The sequence below is a fragment of the Xyrauchen texanus genome, chromosome 6 (assembly GCF_025860055.1).
Source record: "Xyrauchen texanus isolate HMW12.3.18 chromosome 6, RBS_HiC_50CHRs, whole genome shotgun sequence".
Classification (NCBI taxonomy): domain Eukaryota; kingdom Metazoa; phylum Chordata; class Actinopteri; order Cypriniformes; family Catostomidae; genus Xyrauchen; species Xyrauchen texanus.
The window spans coordinates 10,328,145-10,347,997 of NC_068281.1; the positions used below are offsets into that span (position 1 = coordinate 10,328,145).

At 39.1% G+C, this 19,853-nt stretch overlaps 1 protein-coding gene across 3 annotated transcripts in view; it reads right to left on the bottom strand.

The window, feature by feature from the left end:
• Window positions 1–19,853, bottom strand: part of LOC127645608 (protein EFR3 homolog A-like) — a 76,156-nt gene that overhangs the window by 45,785 nt on the left and 10,518 nt on the right. For 2 of the 3 annotated variants that reach the window (XM_052129269.1, XM_052129270.1), the window contains exons 2-5: window positions 7,137–7,213; window positions 3,464–3,591; window positions 2,729–2,879; window positions 1,719–1,840 (exon numbers count right to left, since the gene is read on the bottom strand). In XM_052129269.1, coding sequence (XP_051985229.1) covers window positions 1,719–1,840; window positions 2,729–2,879; window positions 3,464–3,591; window positions 7,137–7,213 — 478 coding nt within the window. Of the gene's footprint in view, window positions 1–1,718; window positions 1,841–2,728; window positions 2,880–3,463; window positions 3,592–7,122; window positions 7,214–19,853 lie in introns of all 3 variants that reach the window. The other variant, XM_052129272.1, reaches the window with a different exon arrangement.

Consider the following 19,853-nt stretch of genomic DNA (forward strand, 5'->3'; position numbering starts at 1 on the left):
TATACATACACACACATACACACACCCACATATATACACACACACACACACACTCACTCAAACCAGCCCGTCAGGCACCAACAATCATGCCATGGTCAAAATCACTGAGATCAAATTTTTCCCATTCTGATGGTTGATGTGAACATTAACTGAAACTCCTGATCCATATCTGCATGATTTTATGCACTGCTGCCAAATTATTGGCTGATTGGATAACCGCATAGATGATTGCTGGTGCCAGATGGGCTGGTTTGAGTATTTCTGTAACTGTTGACCTCCTGGGATTTTCTGTCTCTAGAATTTACACTAAATGGTGCCAAAAACAGAAAACATCAAGTGAGCTGCAGCTCTGTGGACAGAAATGCCTTGTTGATGAGAGAGGTAAACAAAGAATGGCCATTATTATATATATATATATATATATATATATATATATATATATATATATATATATATATATATATATATATATATATATATATATATATATATATATATACACACACACACACACACACACAGTATAGGTAACACTTTACATTAAGTTTCGATTTATTAACATTAGTTAACATTAACTAACAATGAACAGCACTTAAGCATTTTTTTTAATCTTAGTTAATTTTAGTTTCAACATATACTAATGTATTTTTTAAATAAAAAATTGTGTTTGTTAAAATTAGTTAATGCACCATGAACTAAGATGAACTAACTATTAACAATAGTTTTTTTTTATTAACTAACATTAACAAAGATTAATCAATTGTGTAAAAATATACTGTTAATTGTTAGCTCATGATACCCAATGTGTTAACTAATGTTAATGAATGGAACCATATTGTAGTGTTTGTTGAAACATTTAATGTGGCTAAGAAAATAATGTATCAAAAATATTATTAAAATTAATTTTGTTGAAAGGGATAGCTCACCTCAGATACCATAGGCTCCTCACCTATGGTCATGAAGGTTGGGTCATGACCGAAAGAACTAGGTCACGAGTACAAGCGGCCGAAATGGCTTCCTCAGAAGGGTGGCGGGCTTCTCCCTTAGAGATAGGGTGAGGAGCTCAGTCATCCGTGAGGAGCTCGGATTAGAGCCGCTGCTCCTTTGCGTTGAAAGGAGTCAGTTGAGGTGCTTTGGGCATCTGGTAAGGATGCCCCCTGGCCGCCTCCCTAGGGAGGTGTTTCAGGCACGTCCAGCTGGGAGGAGGCCTCGGGGAAGACCCAGGACTAGGTGGAGAGATTACATCTCCACACTGGCCTGGGAACGCCTCGGGGTCCCCCAGTCAGAGTTGGTTAATGTGGCTCGGGATAGGGAAGTTTGGGGCCCCCTGCTGGAGCAGCTGCCCCCGCGACCCGACTTCGGATAAGCGGTTGAAGATGGATGGATGGATGGATGGGATAGCTCACCAAAAAATTTAAATCATCATTTACTCACCCTCATTTTGTTCAAAACCTGTATGATTTACTTTCTTCCATGGAACACAAAGGGAAATGATAGACAAAATGACAGCTTCAGACACTATTCATTTGCATTGTATGAAAAAAAATGCCAGACTAATATAATGCCTAACATCTCCTACAGTGTTCCACAGAAGAAAGTTTGAAACAACATGAGAGTGAGTAAATGACCACAGAATTTCCATTTTTGGGTGAACTATACCTTTAATTATTTTAATCTATAAACAATGAACACATGTATGAAGACATTCATGCACACACCTGGAACGGGTTTCTGGGTCCTCGTGTGTGGAGTGACACATAGCGCTGAACTGGGAGACGAAAAAGTCGTATCTGCGATGATAAGAGGGCGTGTCCTCCTCAATGTTCGCAAACTTCACAAACTACAAGGGTTCAGACACATACAATCTGTCAGAAAACACTCGCACACACAACCACACCTAATTTTCTACTGTCTCTCACATACTGCAAACAGACTCAAAACACACCAACGCAAAGGTGCGAAGGCGATATTTCCTCATTGTGCAAAGGAAGTTACTGATATCAGAAAGAGAAGTGTGACATCTCATTAAGAGTTATGGAAGAATGTGTGCTCATGTGTATATGTGTGCGGTGAGGGAGAGATTGTTTTGATGTGCTTATTTTTGTGATGTCAATACATGAAAATGTTTTAAATGTAACATTTTTGCAGCCTACTTTTTGTAAATGGTCTGCATAGACCAGGGAGAGCTTGGTGTATTAAACATTAGAATATTTCTGCACACTACATCCTGTTTTCCGTGACATGTAAACCCTTTTAAACTTTTCCATGAGCCGTTATACTTTTCCAAGAACCTAATATGAGCCCTCTCAAACTCATTGGAAGAAACAAAGACATTCTCTTACTCTGCTTCGCTATAAGAGAGAGCTAAATAAGTGTGGATATTAAATAATGGCTTATTTTATAGCCTTTCAGAGAGCTGCCTGACTGTGAGATGTAGTTTGGATGATGAAATGGTCGAAATACACAAACAACCCAATAGAGCAGGATCTTCGCAATGGTCCGCTTAAGCGCCCATAATAACAGATATGAAAATCAAAGATGTGGAATAATTCAGCAGAAAACAGAGAGCGCACAAAATAATGAAAGAAGTGAGGCTATAAGGAAGAAAAAGCAACCATTTGTGAATCTCCATCTCTGGAGATCTTGAGATTTGTGGCCGTATCCCTTCATTTGATATCTCTCTCTCTCTCTCTCTCTCTCTCTCTCTCTAACACTCACACACACTTACTGAGTTGGTGCCCAGCACTTGTAAATCTGGTTCTCTGGATTCCAGCAGTTTGGCCACCATGTGCAAGAAGCTCTCCACAAATGGCTTGATGCTCTGAGAATGACAAGCCATCAACAACTGATCCAAGGCCTCCATCGCAATTACCACATACCTGTGTACACACCAAGATTAGATAACGTTTCTTTAAGGAATATTTCACCAATAAATTAAAGGGAAATAAAGATTTCAAGGTTGAGAAAGGACAGTAGTAGTATCACTCATACTCAATATTCAAAATCTTCTAAAACAATCTAATAGCTTTGTGTGACAAAAAACAGAAATGTTTTGGAAATGTTATTCACTAAAAATCTTGACATCAGCACTCGATTAACGCAGTGATTTGCAAGTTAGGGGTTGACTGGAGGGGGAAGATTATTGGTTAATGATGTTTCTTGCACAAAGCTTTATATGGTTTCAAAAGAATAGTCATATTGACCATGTTTATGATACATTTATGTTGCTTTTACATCCTTTTTGGAGCTTGAAAGCTTCAGTCCCTATTCATTGTAATTGCTTGGAAAATTAAAATATAAAAATGTCTCCTTTTGTGTTCCACAGTAGATAGAAATTCATATGGGTTTGAAACAACATGTGAGGAAATTATAAAAAATATATATTTTGGTAAATTATTCCATTATCAAGCACAAGTACTAAAGTACTGTGGGTAAAAGCAGGTTGTTTTTAAGCGTGTCTTACCCGTAGCGGTGTCGTACCACATCTCTGCTGAGGCGCTCGGCGAGGTACGCGCCAATGCGGTCCAGCTTCTCTGGTGCCGACACCGCATAAAACGTTAACTTCTCCATATCTGATTTGACCAATCCATCCTAAGAAAAAAGCATAATTCACATTTAAAGAACAGATCTAGATCGAGAACTGGAATTTTACAAGAAAACTGGACTGTCTCTCTTTTCCTGAACAGGATATAATCCTTAGACTTTCTGTGATTTAAACTCTGGAAGGCTCCAGAGTAATCCCCAGAAGGCTCCCCATACAGTAATACTGGGACACAAGGTTAAAAGCTTACTACCAATGTTCACAATTGCTCATATAATCCTACAACTTTGTTAACAATTTAATTAAATAATATATGACGTGTTCTATCAAAACAAGTAAAAAGTCGTAATGGGCTGTTTTGTGCTTTATAATATTTATTGGACCCACTTTATATTAGAGGACTTTAACAATTATGTACTTAAGAATTTGATACAATGTACTTATTAAGTACATACCTGTTGTTACATTGTACTTGCATTTAAAGAATTTGCATTTATTTACATCTGTAATTAAAGGTTTTATGACGGCCATTGCTTAAATGACAATGTCTCGGTAATGGCAGAGACCTTTCTTTGTACTTTAGTATATAAAACTCAAAATGTGAGTCTGGGTCAATGTGAAAATGATGTAGAAGGTTGCATATTATCAGACTCTCTTTATCAAAGAGCTGCTCTGGTCTGTAATGGTATCTAATATAGCGGTCTTTGCAGATATTAAGGTCAAAAAAATATTGAAGTCTTCAAAAATGTTAATATTATCTTACTCACAAAACCTAATAAACTGAGGTTGAACTTATGATGCCTAATTGGTGTCATTAGTACCAAATAATTTTGATCCAGAGTCCCTTTAGAGAAATCAAAATCTAGCAAAGTGCTAATTGACTTAACAGGATTTTAACATACAGTACATAGCATGACCATGGGGAATGAGTGTGAGTGTCGGTGGAATTAGTATGACACACTCTCATGAGAATATTACTCACATTGACCCTTCAGAGAAAACAACAGTGTTTGTCTGTGCTTTATCCTATCCAGCAGATCTGAACATTCATGTGATAAACGTGGAGTCACCGCTAGGTTAAAAACTTTCCCATGGGGGGTGTATGTGTGTGTATGTGTCTCTCTCTACACATTTTACATTCTCAAAAACTGCCAAGCAGTTCAAAAGGTCATGCTTTAATAATTCACATTTATAATAACAATGCCCAGACATTTATCTCCAACAATATGAATAACAAGCAACAGCTGCTAGTCAACGGTGCTTTAAATTTAGATTTATAGACTAAGCGACTGCATTCTTATTATGCCGTGGCATTTACCTCAGCGGCGCTCTAAGGACAGGAAGAGCGGAAAAGAATATATTTTCATCACAGCACTTGAACTTGAATGTGTCTGAATCCCAGCACCTGAACTGTGATATAAAGATGGTATTTAAAGACGTAAAGGGCATTTATTTAATTAAAGTATCTGTACAAACTTGAGTTTATGTAAACGAGCAAGATTTCTACTTTAAAGGTGATGCGTGTCATTTTAACGATGTAAAAATACTTTCTACTATCCCAGATTACTGTGCAAAGACACATTTAAGCCACTCGTAGGTTGACTTCCCAAAAAGTAACACTGTAGCTCTACTACTGTAACTAAACATTGCTTATTTGATTGCTTGTTTGGGTGACCGAGCAATATTGACTCAACCACTGGTATAAGTTTGGGGTGGCACAACCAAAGTGAGTTGCTCCAAATGCATTCAACTGATGCAGGTTTTAGACCAGCAATTAAAAACAGCGAAGATGGAATGTACAAACATGTCCTGTGAGAATATATCTTAATTGCAAAATGGATTGCTGTGGACAGTAGGCCAGTGCTTCTGTTTAATTATTTGAAATACAACAAACATTATACAGACATCTAAAGCTACTAGGGCTGAAATGCTTAGTCGATGTTATAGACAACGTCGACAATAAAAAATGGTCTACAAAACTTTTCGATGTTGAAGAGTCGTTTGATCGAATTAAATGTAACATGAGATCACTTTAAACTCTAATGATGACACGTGAGAGCAGCACTGCAGCTCGCACCTGACTGAGGAGAGGAAGAATTACACAGCTCACAGTCCAGATGCACTCTAATCTTTCCAAACAGCTTCAGGTGATGTAGATCGCAAAATATGAGGGAATTATAATGCAAAAATACAAAGTAAATACGGAAGCAATCTTGTTGTGGAATAAGTGGAGATGGACAGCTGCTCCGCTCCGCTGTAGCAAAACTTGCATGTCAAGCATCTTTAAAGGAAACACCCTGGCGTTACATCTTAAATGCAGTTATATTTAATGCGTTATAGCTTTATTAAATTTCAAATAATATGGAAGCAGATCATGTAAATAACTACAAACTCCGAAACTGGCATTTTTCTGTGCGGTCAGCACCTCTTCTATGAGTTGCGCGAATGTCCCGATCTGAGAGGGAGAGATTGAAACACACTCTGTCGCGGGGTACACTCATCCCTCGAGCGTGCATGCTGCTGCAGCTAGATTATAATGTATTGGCTTGCAACATATTGAATCATAATATATGTGTCACTGTGCATTTCTTATCATGAAGAAAATTGGCAATACGCAGCTTTATTAATAAGAGTTTTTTAGTGGGTTAAAGATGGATTGAAGTGAACAGGAAGGTGACAGAGGGTAGTCCTCACCCCATTATACACTGCAACAAAATATGTTGCAGTGTATAATGGGGTGTTTTCAATATAAATATGCATTACTCTTTTAAAATTATGTAATTATTTTAGCAGCTATACAGCAGAATATTTTTTTTTTATCTGAGAATGTTGAATATAATATTAAAATATTTATAATATAATATTTTAAAATGTCTAAAAATCCTTTAAAAATGTATCCATTCACCTGAGAAGCAGCATATAAGACATTTAGACTTGCTTTTAGAGAACAGATCTTGAATATAAGTATATTTTGTCTTTACTGCACTCGCAGAAGTATAACCAAGTAAAAAATACACTTATTTACAAAATACACTGACTGTATATTTAAGATACATCTTCTTAAAGCAAGTCTAAATATCTTACATGTTGCTTCTCAATTAAATGTGTCTTGTTTTAAGGATTTTTAGACATTTTTAAATGGAAAACAAGACAAAAACACTTGATAACAATATGATTTTTTTTTTTTGCAATGAATTTCTTTACTGAACTAAACTTATAAAAAGTATTTTTTCCCTTTAATTCAGTGAATGTCATTTAGAGGTATTTTTAAAAGATTTTTTTTTTTACCTCTTTATTGTTAGTGAGCACGTACAGCATACAACCTTTTAAGTCAGGACACAAGCAGAAAAATAGGTTTATAATTGTTCTAAAAATCGTTAGATTAATCGATTTTCAAAATAATCGTTAGTTGCAGCCCTAAAAGCTACCTTTTTGTATTGTCTAATCAATGCTTTTCTGGTCTGCCTGAATAATGCCACATATTTAAATTCTGAATCGGAATTTTCTTATTCATTATCTACATTATATAATTTTTTAAATAATATTAATAAAACATTTATGCTGTTGTTAAATGTCCATACATTTCTGAGTTTACCTTGGGGTCCTCTGGAAAAATATTGTCCACTAGATGCTTATAGCGTGGCCGCAGAGGACCACAACATCCACAAACACCTGTGATGAGAGAGAGAGAGAAAGAAGTGTTATACACAGGTCTGATCTCTGCTTTCGAAGCAACTTTATACACTTTCAAAACAACTTTTGGAACTTTCCGGTCAGACTACAGAAACACAAAGGCTTCTAGAGATCTTTTGTGCACCGAGTCATAAGGACAGGTCTAATGATACAGTGCTGTTATTGTTAATGAAAAGTAAATGAAAACTAAAAACATTTTTGATAACTTACAGATACCTCAATATCTCAGATTATTATGGTTCTAGCTCCTTATAACAAAAACTGATCTCTTGAGCACATTACAAGGTACATGTTTATATATAAACATTTGGCACATTCTTGTTCCTTAGACTTAGAACTTAAGTCCTAATGAAATGCTCAATTTATAATGGGAGGGTTCGAGTCTCTTGATTTTTTAGGGTGTACATAGGTAATTATTGTCTGCATGGAGAACATTGCTGGTTTGAGTTTTTAAATTCACAATTTTTTTTAAAGTCCCCTCACTTTCAGGTTGAATATTTCTGTTGACCAGATAGGAACCTGAAATTTTCACAGAAATAAGTTCTCCATAGTAGCATTTTGCTAAAGATTTTGACTTTGAGATTCCACTGGTTACAAAGCAAGGGCTAATAGAAATCGAGCAAAAGCCTACTTTATTCATGCATTTTGAGAAATTAAAAGATGTATGCAATGACATGCAATGGCTTATGCTAGTCAATTAGGCCTAAAATGTTACTACTTTTGATATTGGCAACAATGAAGCATGATCCATCACAGGGTTCTTCAAAAAGTTCATAAACAAAAGCGTTTAGTTTCAGTAACCTTAATGAACTGTATATGGAGTTTAAAAATCAGCGCCCAGAGTTAAAAATAGGGAGATACAAATTTTGAGAATGGAGGCCAAAATGGCGTGTTCCAGAAGCATCTGGAACTCACACTGTCTGTGTCTGCACACAACATCAAGCTGATGGTTGAGTCTGCAAACTAAAAGTGGACTACAAGGACCTGCAGGAACTTCTAGTCTGTGACATAAACCGTTATGACTGCATGCTCAGCAAGTGTGACCAGTGTCCAGGTATAGAGGGCTTACTGCAGATGCTTGAAGAGTCAGACAAAGATGACACACTTCCTGATAGCATCACCTTTAAGCAGTGGGGTATGACTGACATAGCAGAAATGATCACTGTCGTTCTCCCTAGGGATGAATATTCTGTTCCCCTTCTGTCACTCACTCGACATTGTGTCGAATGAAGTGACACAAGCGGGTCTTCCTTGGGAGCCTCGCATACCTCTGAACTTGAGAAAAGGCCAATGTGAAATTGGCAGACAGAATTTGCATGTCCGCCCCCGGACATACGGGTATAAGCAACAGCAAAGCTGAGTTCACCACTGTTCCACTCACATCTACTGGTGAGAAGCACTGCTGTTGGATCTACGGTGCATTTCCAGCTGGCGTTCTCCCTCTCTGCACACTGTGCAGTCAACACGCCTGGGCACTTCGACAGTGCTTTCATTGCCTAAAACAGTTTTATTTTCTCTAAAAGAGTTTGAGTTTTCCACTCATAAAAGAGCAATACACAGCAGGCGTTGAAAGTCCTTTTCAGGACAGGTCTTTTTCAAGATGCCTTTCCGCCTCTGTGTAGTTCCTGGATGCGCTTGATATCTTTCCAAGACTGAAGGCCACAGACGCTGCCTTGTGTACCTGGGCAGCAATCACACTGAGGCGGCGTTCGTGGATGGTTTATGTACTCAATGCGAGAACATGACCATGGCAGCGTTGTGGTCGCGGCTATCCTTTCTCAAGGTGAATGCCACTTCAGCAGCCTCAGTACTCCCCTCCAGAGCCTGTAGGATGACGTCATCGCTGACCTCGAAAGCCTACAGTGCAACCGGACAGGCCGCCTCCGCCCTGCATGACATGGCTCTCCTGCAGGTCCACCAAACCAAGGCACTCAAAGATCTGCACCTGGGTAGTCCCGACCCCGACGTGCTGCAGGAACTGCCATCTGCCACCGACCTCTCTCTCACAGCCACGAAGGTCACAGCACAGGCACTCGGGTGGTCGATGGCCACCCTCGTAATCCAGGAGCGTCACCTTTGGCTGAACATGGTCGAGATGCGTGGGCTCTTCTGCATCCCGAGGTGTTATTACCTGCTCCTCCCCAATGCGAAGCCCCGTCAGGTACATCAAAAGCTATCGATCCGTTAATGCCCCTCACGCAAATTTCGGATGCGTGGCTCGCTGCCCAACCTGTCGCTCTGGTTGGCCAGGACCATCCGACTCGGCTACGCGATTCAGTTCGCCCGGCTCCCACCTCGTTTTGGCAATATTCGCTCCACCTCCATATGCGGCGAAAAAAAACATCGCTTTACTATAGGCAGAGATCACAACTCTGCTTCTCAAGGATGCGATAGAGCCCATCCCTCCAGCCAAGATGAAGAAGGGTTTCTACAGGCCTTACTTCATCGTACCCAAAAAAGGTGGCGGGTTGCGACTAATTTGGACCTGTGAGTTCTCAACCGGGCCTTGCACAAACTCCCGTTCAAAATGCTCGCGCATAAACAAATTCTTACCTGCATTCCAGCTAGATTGGTTCGCAGTGGTAGACCTGAAGGACGTGTACTTCCACGTCTCAATCTTGCCTTGACACAGACCCTTCCTACGGTTCACGTTAGATGGCCAGGCGTATCAGTACAAGGTCCCCTTCGATCTGTCCCTGTCCTCTCACGTCTTCACGAAGGACGCAGAGGCAGCCCTTGCCCTGCTACAGGAAGTGAGCATCCGCATACTCAACTACATCGACAACTGGCACATTCTGGCTCACTCTCGAGAGTTACTATGCGCTCACAGGGACCAGGTAATCAGGGACCTCAGCCGTCTAGGTCAACTGGGAAAAGAGCGAGCTCGTCCCGGTTCAGAGCATCTCTTTTCTTGGCATGGAGTTAGATTCAGTCTCAATGACAGCGCGTCTCACCAACAAGCATGCGCAGTCAGTGCTCAGGTGCCTCGCTCTCGTTGAGCCCGGCACGGCAATTTCTCTAAAGCAATTCCAGAGGCTACTGGGGCATATGGCATCCACAGCCGTGCCACTCGGGTTGATGCATATGAGACAACTTCAGCATTGGCTACAGGCTCGAGTCCCGAGATGGGCATGGCGCCAAGGCACATACCGTGTGACAATCACCCCCTCCTGCTGTCAGACTTTCAACCCTTTCTGCGGACCGGAGTCCCCTTGTAGCAGGTGTCCAGATATGTTGTGGTCACCACAGACGTCTCTCAACAGGTTTGGGGCGCTGTGTGCAATGGGCACGCTGCCGCTGGCTCCTGGACAAGGCCCGGCTGCGTTGGCACATCAACTGCCTAGAGTTGCTGGCTGTATCTCTTGCCCTGTGGAGGTTTCTCCCGCTAATTCGGGGCAAGCGCTCTCGTCATATATGTCACATCTTGCCCGCCATCTCCTTCTTTGGAGTCAGCCGTGACTCAGGTCGCTGCACACCACTTACATCCCTGGCAACCGCAACACGACGGCGGATACGCAGTCATGACAGGTTTCGCCCAGCAGAGAGTGGAGGCTCCACCCCCAGGCAGTCCAGCTGATTTGGGACCGATTCAGCACGGCACAGATAGATCTCTTTGCCTCCCAGGACAACTCCCACTGCCCACTCTGGTACTCCCTGAAAGAAGCCTCCTTGCACTGGTGCTGTGCAAGATCATGGAGGACAAGGAACAGGTCACCTTGGTGGCTCAATGGCCCACCCGGACCTGGTTCTCGGATCTTACGCTCCTCGCGATAGCACCTCCCTGAAAAATTCCCCTGAGAAAGGACCTTCTTTCTCAGGGACGGGGCACCCTCTGGCACCTGCGCCCAGACCTCTGGAACCTCCACGTCTGGCCGCTGGATGGGATGCAGAAGATCTGAGTGATCTACCACCTGCAGTCGTAGACACGATCAACCAAACCAGAGCTCCCTCCACCAGGCAACTTTACGCCCTAAAGTGGCACATGTTCGCGAATTGGTGTTCTTCCTGAACCGAAGACCCGCAGAGATGCCCAGTTCGGTTTGTGCTTTCATTCCTGCAGGAGAGCCTGGAGGGGAGGCAGACCCAGCCCTTTCATTGCTGTGTCTGGTACGTTCTTTGCATATCTATTTGGACTGCAAGCAAAGCTTTAGATGTTCTGAGCAGCTCTTTGTCTGCTTTGGCAGAAGGCAGAAAGGGAACGCCGTCTCCAAACAGAGGTTATCTCACTGGGTCGTTGACGCCATCTCACTGGCCTACCAGACCCAGGCCATGCAAATTCTGTCTGCCAATTTCACATTGGCCTTTTCTCAAGTTCAGTGGTACACAAGGCTCCTAAGGAAGACCCCTTGTGTCACTGCATTCATCTCGCTCAGGGAACAGAGCATGACGTTTCTCTGGCTGAGAAACTCAATGTGTTAAAAACACACCATTGGTTGAGGACAACAGCATGGAAAACTGTGATGTTTTTGTAAAATTTCTCTCACCCACCTTGACCAAAAACATCATTCAATATGTCTACTGAGGAAAGTGTGGGTTCCCATGAGCAATATTCACAGAAAACTGACACCTTCCGAAATCACTAATGTCACCGAACGCTCCCACAACATTTCAGAGAGACTGAGTGTGGAAATCTCACTGCTTTTAATTAAACATGTACATGTAAACATGTAAAATATGATTTATATTTGTTATTTGTTTTGCTTATATTACATCTGTTAATTTATCGAAATACATGAGTAAAGTAGGCTTTTCCCCAGATTTCTACTAGCCCAGTGGAATCTCAAACTCAAACATTTTACAGCAGAATGCTACTATAGAAGACTTCTTTCTGTGAAAATTTCAGGTTCTGGTCCCTCACCAGAGGTATTAAACCCAAAAGTGAGGGAAATTAAAAAAATTAAATAAGAACCTCAAACCTGACATTTTCTGCATGCACACTATACTTACCTAGGTGCCCCCTAAAACAATTAAGACTGAGACTTGAACCTTTCCCCTTATAAATTGACCCTTAAATTGGAACTTTGAGCAATCTTGAGCATTTCATTAGGGAACAAGAATGTGCCAAATGTTTATAGAAGTTCATGTACCTTGTAATATGCTCTAGAGGTCAGTTTTTGTTCCAAGGAGCTATGATCATCCTGAGCAGAGATATTGAGCTTTCCATAAACAGCTGTATAACAAAAATGTGTTGTGTGCCATGACACAAAGACAGCCTTTGTGGTTAAACAAAGTAAAATAAAATTTAAAAAAATCTGGTGGTTTTGCAATACCAACACATAGAGGTAATCACTTAAAATAAATTCTGAAAATTAAAAATGGTCAAGCAACCAACTTTGCAATTATTGGACCACTTGAGATGGATTGACACATTTACATATTTTGAATTAATTAATTTTACACTTATTGCACTTTTGACGCTACACTCAAAGTGCTTTTACATGGTGAAAAGGGAACTCTCCTTAACCACCATCAGTTACCAGTATATTAATATGAATCTGATGAAGTGTTTTATCTACTATTAATGGTATATGGTCAGAACAGGCCTAGCAACAAACTAGGCTAATTAATATGTACATTACTGTGCTATGAAATCGGTACATTTTAAACAACTGAGACAATTATACATTGAAATGGGGAACTACCTTGTAGGAACTTGTACCTATTGTGGCTTTGAAACTGTAAACAGACAGACTATCTGCTAGAACATGATTATGAACAAACAAATAATTGTGATTATTACAATTAATTGTCAGTTTAAAGGCTATGACGATTAATTGTTTCTTTTATAGCTTTCACGATTAATTGTCATATAAATTGTCATTTCTTATAGTGCATGTGTGCATCATAAACCTTAAGAAGCCATTTTTACATATTTAATTTCCAATATATAAATCAAATAATAAAAAAGGGATATATGATTTCCTATTAAGGCTTTAAAAACGTAGGAATGACATGAAAAATACTGTTTTATAGTAAATATCAAAATACAGACTTGCAAAATACTGCTAGTCCTGACTTGCACCCTACATTCATCCTCCACCCTCCTTAGCCAAAAAGAACATCAGAATCTACATATGAATCACATTGAAATAAGTTGTCAGTATGGAATACGTGTTTGTATACTGATGAAAGGCACAATGCAAACTAGAGCGAGTGTGTGCCGGTGTGTGTGATGCTACACTGTTTGAAGGGCTGATTAAATATTTTAAAAAAGTCAAAGAAGAAATCTGAGAGCAGCAGAGCAGCCAGTACACACACACACACACACACACACACACACACACACACACACACACACACACACACACTTCTCATATTCAGCACACACACACACACACATGCTGCTCTGAGAGTCTTTCACCAGTTACAGATGAAATTGCTCATTCATCCGGTTCAACATGAATATCAAATCTGGATCGCATGTGCATGCATGTCTATATGCCAGTAAATGTGTGTGTGTGTGTGTGTGTGTGTGTGTGTGTGTGTGCAGGGATTGTAAAGTGAGATGGAAAAGTAACCGCCATTATCAGTTCAAACATCTGATCCAACTATAGAAAGACGGAAAAATCGAAAGATGCTGCAAGTGGGAGAATGAGACAGAGCGAGGGCAAGCAAGCTCTACTGCAAATTGACTAATACAGCAACAATCTTGTTACAAACAGGGTGTGCAACAGGCTTATATCAATTATCTCTACAGGATCGCTCACTCTCTCATATACACAAACACACTCAGATACCAAGTCTGCTGAGGAACGATCTTCTCTCCCAGGTGTGTCTATATCTGAAGGTTCCATCAGCTTCCGAACGTGGCACCTGTCTGTACCTCCTCATTGTGACCTCTGACCTTTGATATCTTCTTTACACCCCCACAAACATCAAACCTGGTCCAAACAGTGAACTTCCTTCCTCCTGTCCCAATCCTTGTCTGAGACTCAGACACACCTGAACTGAATACCTGCACAAAGACTCGCCCTCCACCGTGATGGGCAGGACAACTGACTAACTACAGCTCAATTAGGTAGACAGCACGTTCCGCCCACTGTGGAGAGGTGATGAGACCGTTTACTGTTTCCTAAACATACTGAAGAGCTTGGGAGGTACTATAAACAAACAGGACATGGACTTTAAAAAATATAAAACATGATTTTCAACATAGTTTCAAAGAAAACATGAAACCGCATTTTGGAAACTTCTGTAATGTCACATATTTACAAGTGGAAGGGTGTGACTTGATTTGATTTGATTTGATTGGATCTTGAAAAGTGGGCACATATTATTGGTAAATGTTATTTTTTTCCTTGACCAATTAACCTTGTTTGCATCGGCAGAAAAAAAGGACAGTTTAAGAAGCATAGAAAATCTACTTATTTGATGAAAGGTAATGAAACACTTTTTTGTTTCAAATATTGAACACTGAATTGTCAACAATAAGACTAGATACATTTATTAAGAAAGTAATGGGTCCATTTTTATTTCATTTTGTCTTTGAAGACCCCCCTAAAATGGCTTAACAAGATCAGTTTTATTTCCCGTGTTTACATGTATTTCCTTTTCAAATTGGAAGTTGAGGCCGGGCATGTCTAAGAACACATCCCTTTTAAAAGGTGCACTCAGTCATTCTACTCCAGTACACTTTTTGTCAAATTCTGCAAATATTTTCTCACAGTCTGCTAGCTGTCCGTTCTGTGGGTGGGCAGAAACAAAATGTAGTATTTGTACACAGGCCTGGCTCTGTAAATGGGACCGATCCACACAAAAGTGTTTCTCAGGAATCGCTGAGTGCACCTTTAAGACTCCACTCATATCAGTAACCTTATAAAAGCTGCTTTATTCTACATGGAGATGGTCCACACATGGGAGCTGCCATGCTACTCGCTTAATCTCAGTAACCGTCCGGTTATTTGACACTTTCTCGCATGGCTGACCATGAATACTAGATTTCTACAAAAGGCATCTGAAACTGAAAACTATTGATTTTAAATGATGGTGCTTCCAAGCCGCTAGTTGTCAGTGTAAGTGTAAGATGACACAAAGACAAAAGTTATTAAGTGCACCTTTAAATAAACAATGAATTGCTATTTGCTATTGCTTTTCAGACACAGGTGGCATATTCTCATTCTAAAGAGCATCTGATTGGACAGAAATGTGATTTCCTAGAAGAGACTGTAAATTTGTAAATTATATATCTGCTAAATAGGGCTGAGAATTTTTTTATTTTTTTTCCCCATTAATCTCAATCATTATTTGAATGATCCTGATATAGATTAATAAAATCCCAAGATAGATCTTTTGCTTTACTTTAGGAATGTCATAAAATAGCGACAAAATGGATCTTGATCGGCACGTTATTTTCTCAATAAATTTTTTTGATATTTTAACATTAGCCAACATTTAAATTAGAAGTCTAATTTGTGTGTTATATATCTCTCAAAGCAATTCCACCAGGCTATAACATTTACTGTACTTAAAACTGAAGGACATCTCGATGCAGAGCATGTGGCTTTCCAAATTTGTGAAACAAGTTATACACACAAAAGTTACAAATGTTTCTGTACTTCAAGAATGAGCAAAGTCACATTGAAGAGTTTGCAAGTTGTATGAAACTGGTGTAACTGCACAAACTGAATGATTAGAAATGGCAATATTTATTATGCATTTTTTCTGCATGTAGCCTTGGCATTTCAAGCTATCAAACCACAAAAACAAATACTTGCAACTGAAAACACTTTGTGTGTAGGCTATATGAACAATACATATACACAACATATCATCCAGTGGTGGGTAGGCACCGCCCACAGATGCTGAACAGAGGCAACCATGTGCAAAATTCATAGAAAATTATTGTTTTGAATTTTAGAATGCACCATGTGTTCTGCCAGATGCACCCGGTAAACGACCCCTTTTAGGCTACCCTGCCCAAATGAATAAGAATCGATTGTGAATTGGAACAGAATGAAATTGGGAAGTACCCTATGTACCAATATCCAGCCCTGCTGTAAAAAATGGAAGTATTAAGAGTACTCTAGCATATAGAAAGCATGCGAATTGGAATATAATTAAATTGGGAAATATGTATCAATATACACAGCCCTACTGCTAAAGGTGGAACTATTAAAAGTACACAAGCATAGATGGAAAGCTAACAGACATGGAAAAAATTAAAAGCAACAAACTACAATTTCGGAGATTTAAAGTTCCATAGAACTCAAAACCAGTTAACAAACGTACTGTAAAACTCTCAAATCCAAAGTAAAATCAACATCAATAAATAATATGAATGCTTGTGTCATTCTGAACTTAAACTCATCAAGTTGTCATTTTTAGTGGTCTTGTTTCCTTGAATGTTGCATGTTTATTATGAGGTGTTCCTCCGATGCATTGTTTGGACAGAAAGGCTCCATTTCATATCGGAGACTATTATACAGTCAAGGCCACCAGGGGACGCTCACTGTGTGCAGCCAAACCCAAAGCAGGGTGCAAATCCCACTTCCCACTGGTGTCTGTTGAATCCCCATTACTGCCAACACGTGAGCATCTGGGGAAATGAAGAGATTGATTCAGTGCCTGCAGGGACAATCCTCTTAACCTTATGAGGACCTGAAATAGCTTAAGAGTTTTAAGAGCGAGAGCAGAGCGAGAGGGAAAGCTGCCATAAAAAGAATTACCATCTATCTTGGATAAAGACTATGATGCATAATAATTACTACAGTAACTTTAATATCTGTTTGAACACGTATGACCACTGGGCATACTGAATGCATCCATGTGAACATGTATTTTACACACAAGTGCACTTAGTAATCAGTGACTATGTTAAACCTCATGTCTAAGATTACAACTGGTCTGGTTTAGAAACAGTCGATGTTCAACCTAGCAGGTTCAACTACTGTTGTTATTTAGAGTTGATTACCAAAGTCTGTGATGCAAAAACCCATAATCCTTGTCTGTCCAGCAGAGAGCAGATAGATTATATTCAAACACACTCACAAAACACATTGATACACATACAGTGCTAAATTGTTTGTGTCAATTAAGTGGAGGGCAGATAACAAAATATGCACGAGCTAGTCAATACTGAGAGAAAAAGGATGCAATTGAAATACATTTAGCATGCAGTTGCAAGCTGTGTATAGTCTGCACATTTTCGGTAAACTTAGGACATCATTAGCCAGCTACTATTTCCCATATGCATTGCAACTGTCTCCAAACTTCAGTTGCAGCTTTCTAAAATAACATAATTTTGGGAACACAGCAGGCAGTCATGATTCGGTTTGATATAACAAAACACATGCGTCTGACACTGCCACATCTGATGCGAGTGAGTGAAAACATGCATCTCTGAATAGCGCGATTAATGTAAATATTGCATGCAGTGTTGCATGTGCCCGATAAATTTACAAGGTCTATAGATATCAGAACTGACACAAGGGGGAACCACTTCAACTAATCTGCAAATGCTGATGATCTCTCAAATTAGTCAAATATCAAACGATTCATTGGCTTGACAGATAAAACGGTCGATAACTACTTCTAATTGTTGCTTTATTCCTAATATTTTGCCATTGTAAAAACATTTCATCATTAATAACTATTCATCAAGCATTTTTTCGTGCCTTAAGCCTTCTAAATAGGTTTCCCAAAAGAGATTTGTTCAGATTCGTTCACTCACAATCTCTGCATATTACATATAGAATATAGTAAATAGGGTTGCAGCGGTATACCACAGTTTGAAAATTGACGGTTATCATACCATGTACATTTGCTTATCTACGGTATTGAGAAAAAAATGCAACCGGATGGAGAATCTCACGTGCGCATCTCCTTTATTCCTTGTCTGCCTGTCAGACTCGTGAGTTAAAGCAGTGTTTCTCAACTGGTCTATTCGGACTGGGTCGTGGATTGCAGGGAAAGAAAAATGCCATGGTTCTCCCATTGAAGATATTTCAGCGGCCGCCCAAGTGATAGACTATTTAGGACTGGCGATGCAGATTTAATGATAATCTCGCAAACAGCTAAAAGCAGACATGGGCAACATACGGCTCATTTATCGTAAAATAGTTTTTATTTTTCATTGGATATTTCAGATAACTTGCATTGGGACCTAACGCATCTCCACAAGCGTTTAACATGCTCAGGGTGGCTAGATAAGAGACGAAACACCCCCAGTTTCAGATTTATACTTGTGCAAATTCAAAATATTCCACCTAATGTAATACTTATTTTGTGCAACCAAGCACGTCTCGCTTTCCCCTTTGAACAAACTTAGCGATCTGTAGTGCAATATTCTGCTCAAGTAAAAGTGTTATACGGCTCCATTCTTGAGGCTGCTTGTGATGTTTGGTTCTACAAATTTTGCAGGTAAACCTTCTCAGTGATTAAATTAATGATAAAAGTAGATCTAGGCATCATTGACACACGGACGGGTAATCACTGACATGCAAGCAAAAGCAAGCCAGAGACGAATATGTATATGTATTTTTTAATTGTGCAAAGTAAACTCGCATTAAAAGTTCTATAAATTTCTTTTTTTATTATTAAAACGGAATAAAAATTACGTTTTTTAATTCCTGATAGAAAAGTATCTATCTTTGAGAGCAATATAATACTTTAGGCAATTGCAGAATAGTCTCAATAGTCACAGACACGCTTCAGAAAATTGAGTACACAACTATTTCTGGGCTTAAAAGTTACAAAAACCAAATCAATGCAGAACATTGTATCTCAAAAGCAATAAAATGTGGCCCCCCCATGCACTACTTAAAGCCCGATGTGGCCTCTTTACCAAAATAGTTAAAAATATTAATAATTACACACATCACCGTTATATTTTGACAAAATGTTTCAGTTTCATTTGAAATAATCTAAAAGGTAGAATCTATTAGACCTCATTTTATATCAACAGTGGCAGTTTTAGTTAAAGTTTCAAGATGTGTTTCAGCTAGTATTTATTTTCATAAATACATTAATTTATTATTATTATTACTTTTATTTAAGACTAGCACACTGACCATGGCAATGAGGAGCCTTTCCTTCTGTGCAATTTGTGTATAAATATGTAATATTAGGTAACAAAAGGGATAATAATGGGCTCATATAAGTAAATATGCTCTTCAATTTTTTTTAAAGGGGGAGAGAAAACTGTAGATTTTGTTGTTGACATTTCCTTGTACTGGAAATCCATGAACAAAACTATGCAACATAAAAGGAAATGCGACCCAGGATACATTAAATACAGGTTATGTTTAATCTATGGCAGGTCAACACTTGATTTCCAATGAAAAATCTGTCCTGAAGCAAAACCAGTTGAGAAGCACTGAGTTAAAGGTACAGACAGGAGCAGACTACAGTATAGGTTAACTGTTAATAATCATAGGACTTTACTTTAAAAGCTCACACAGCTGATGTTATTTTTCATTTAGTAGTTAATTTAACATGTAAACTAACATGCTTTAGTTATATAACATGTTATATTTACATTCTATTTTTTTTCATGTTTATAATTCTGTTAGCTTTCTTATTTTTTCGATTTATTTTATTTTCAAAAGGGAGATTGTTTTTTTTTTACACATACTTCAATAAAATAAATGGTTTCAAGTTTCAATTATAATAAAGTGTTTGC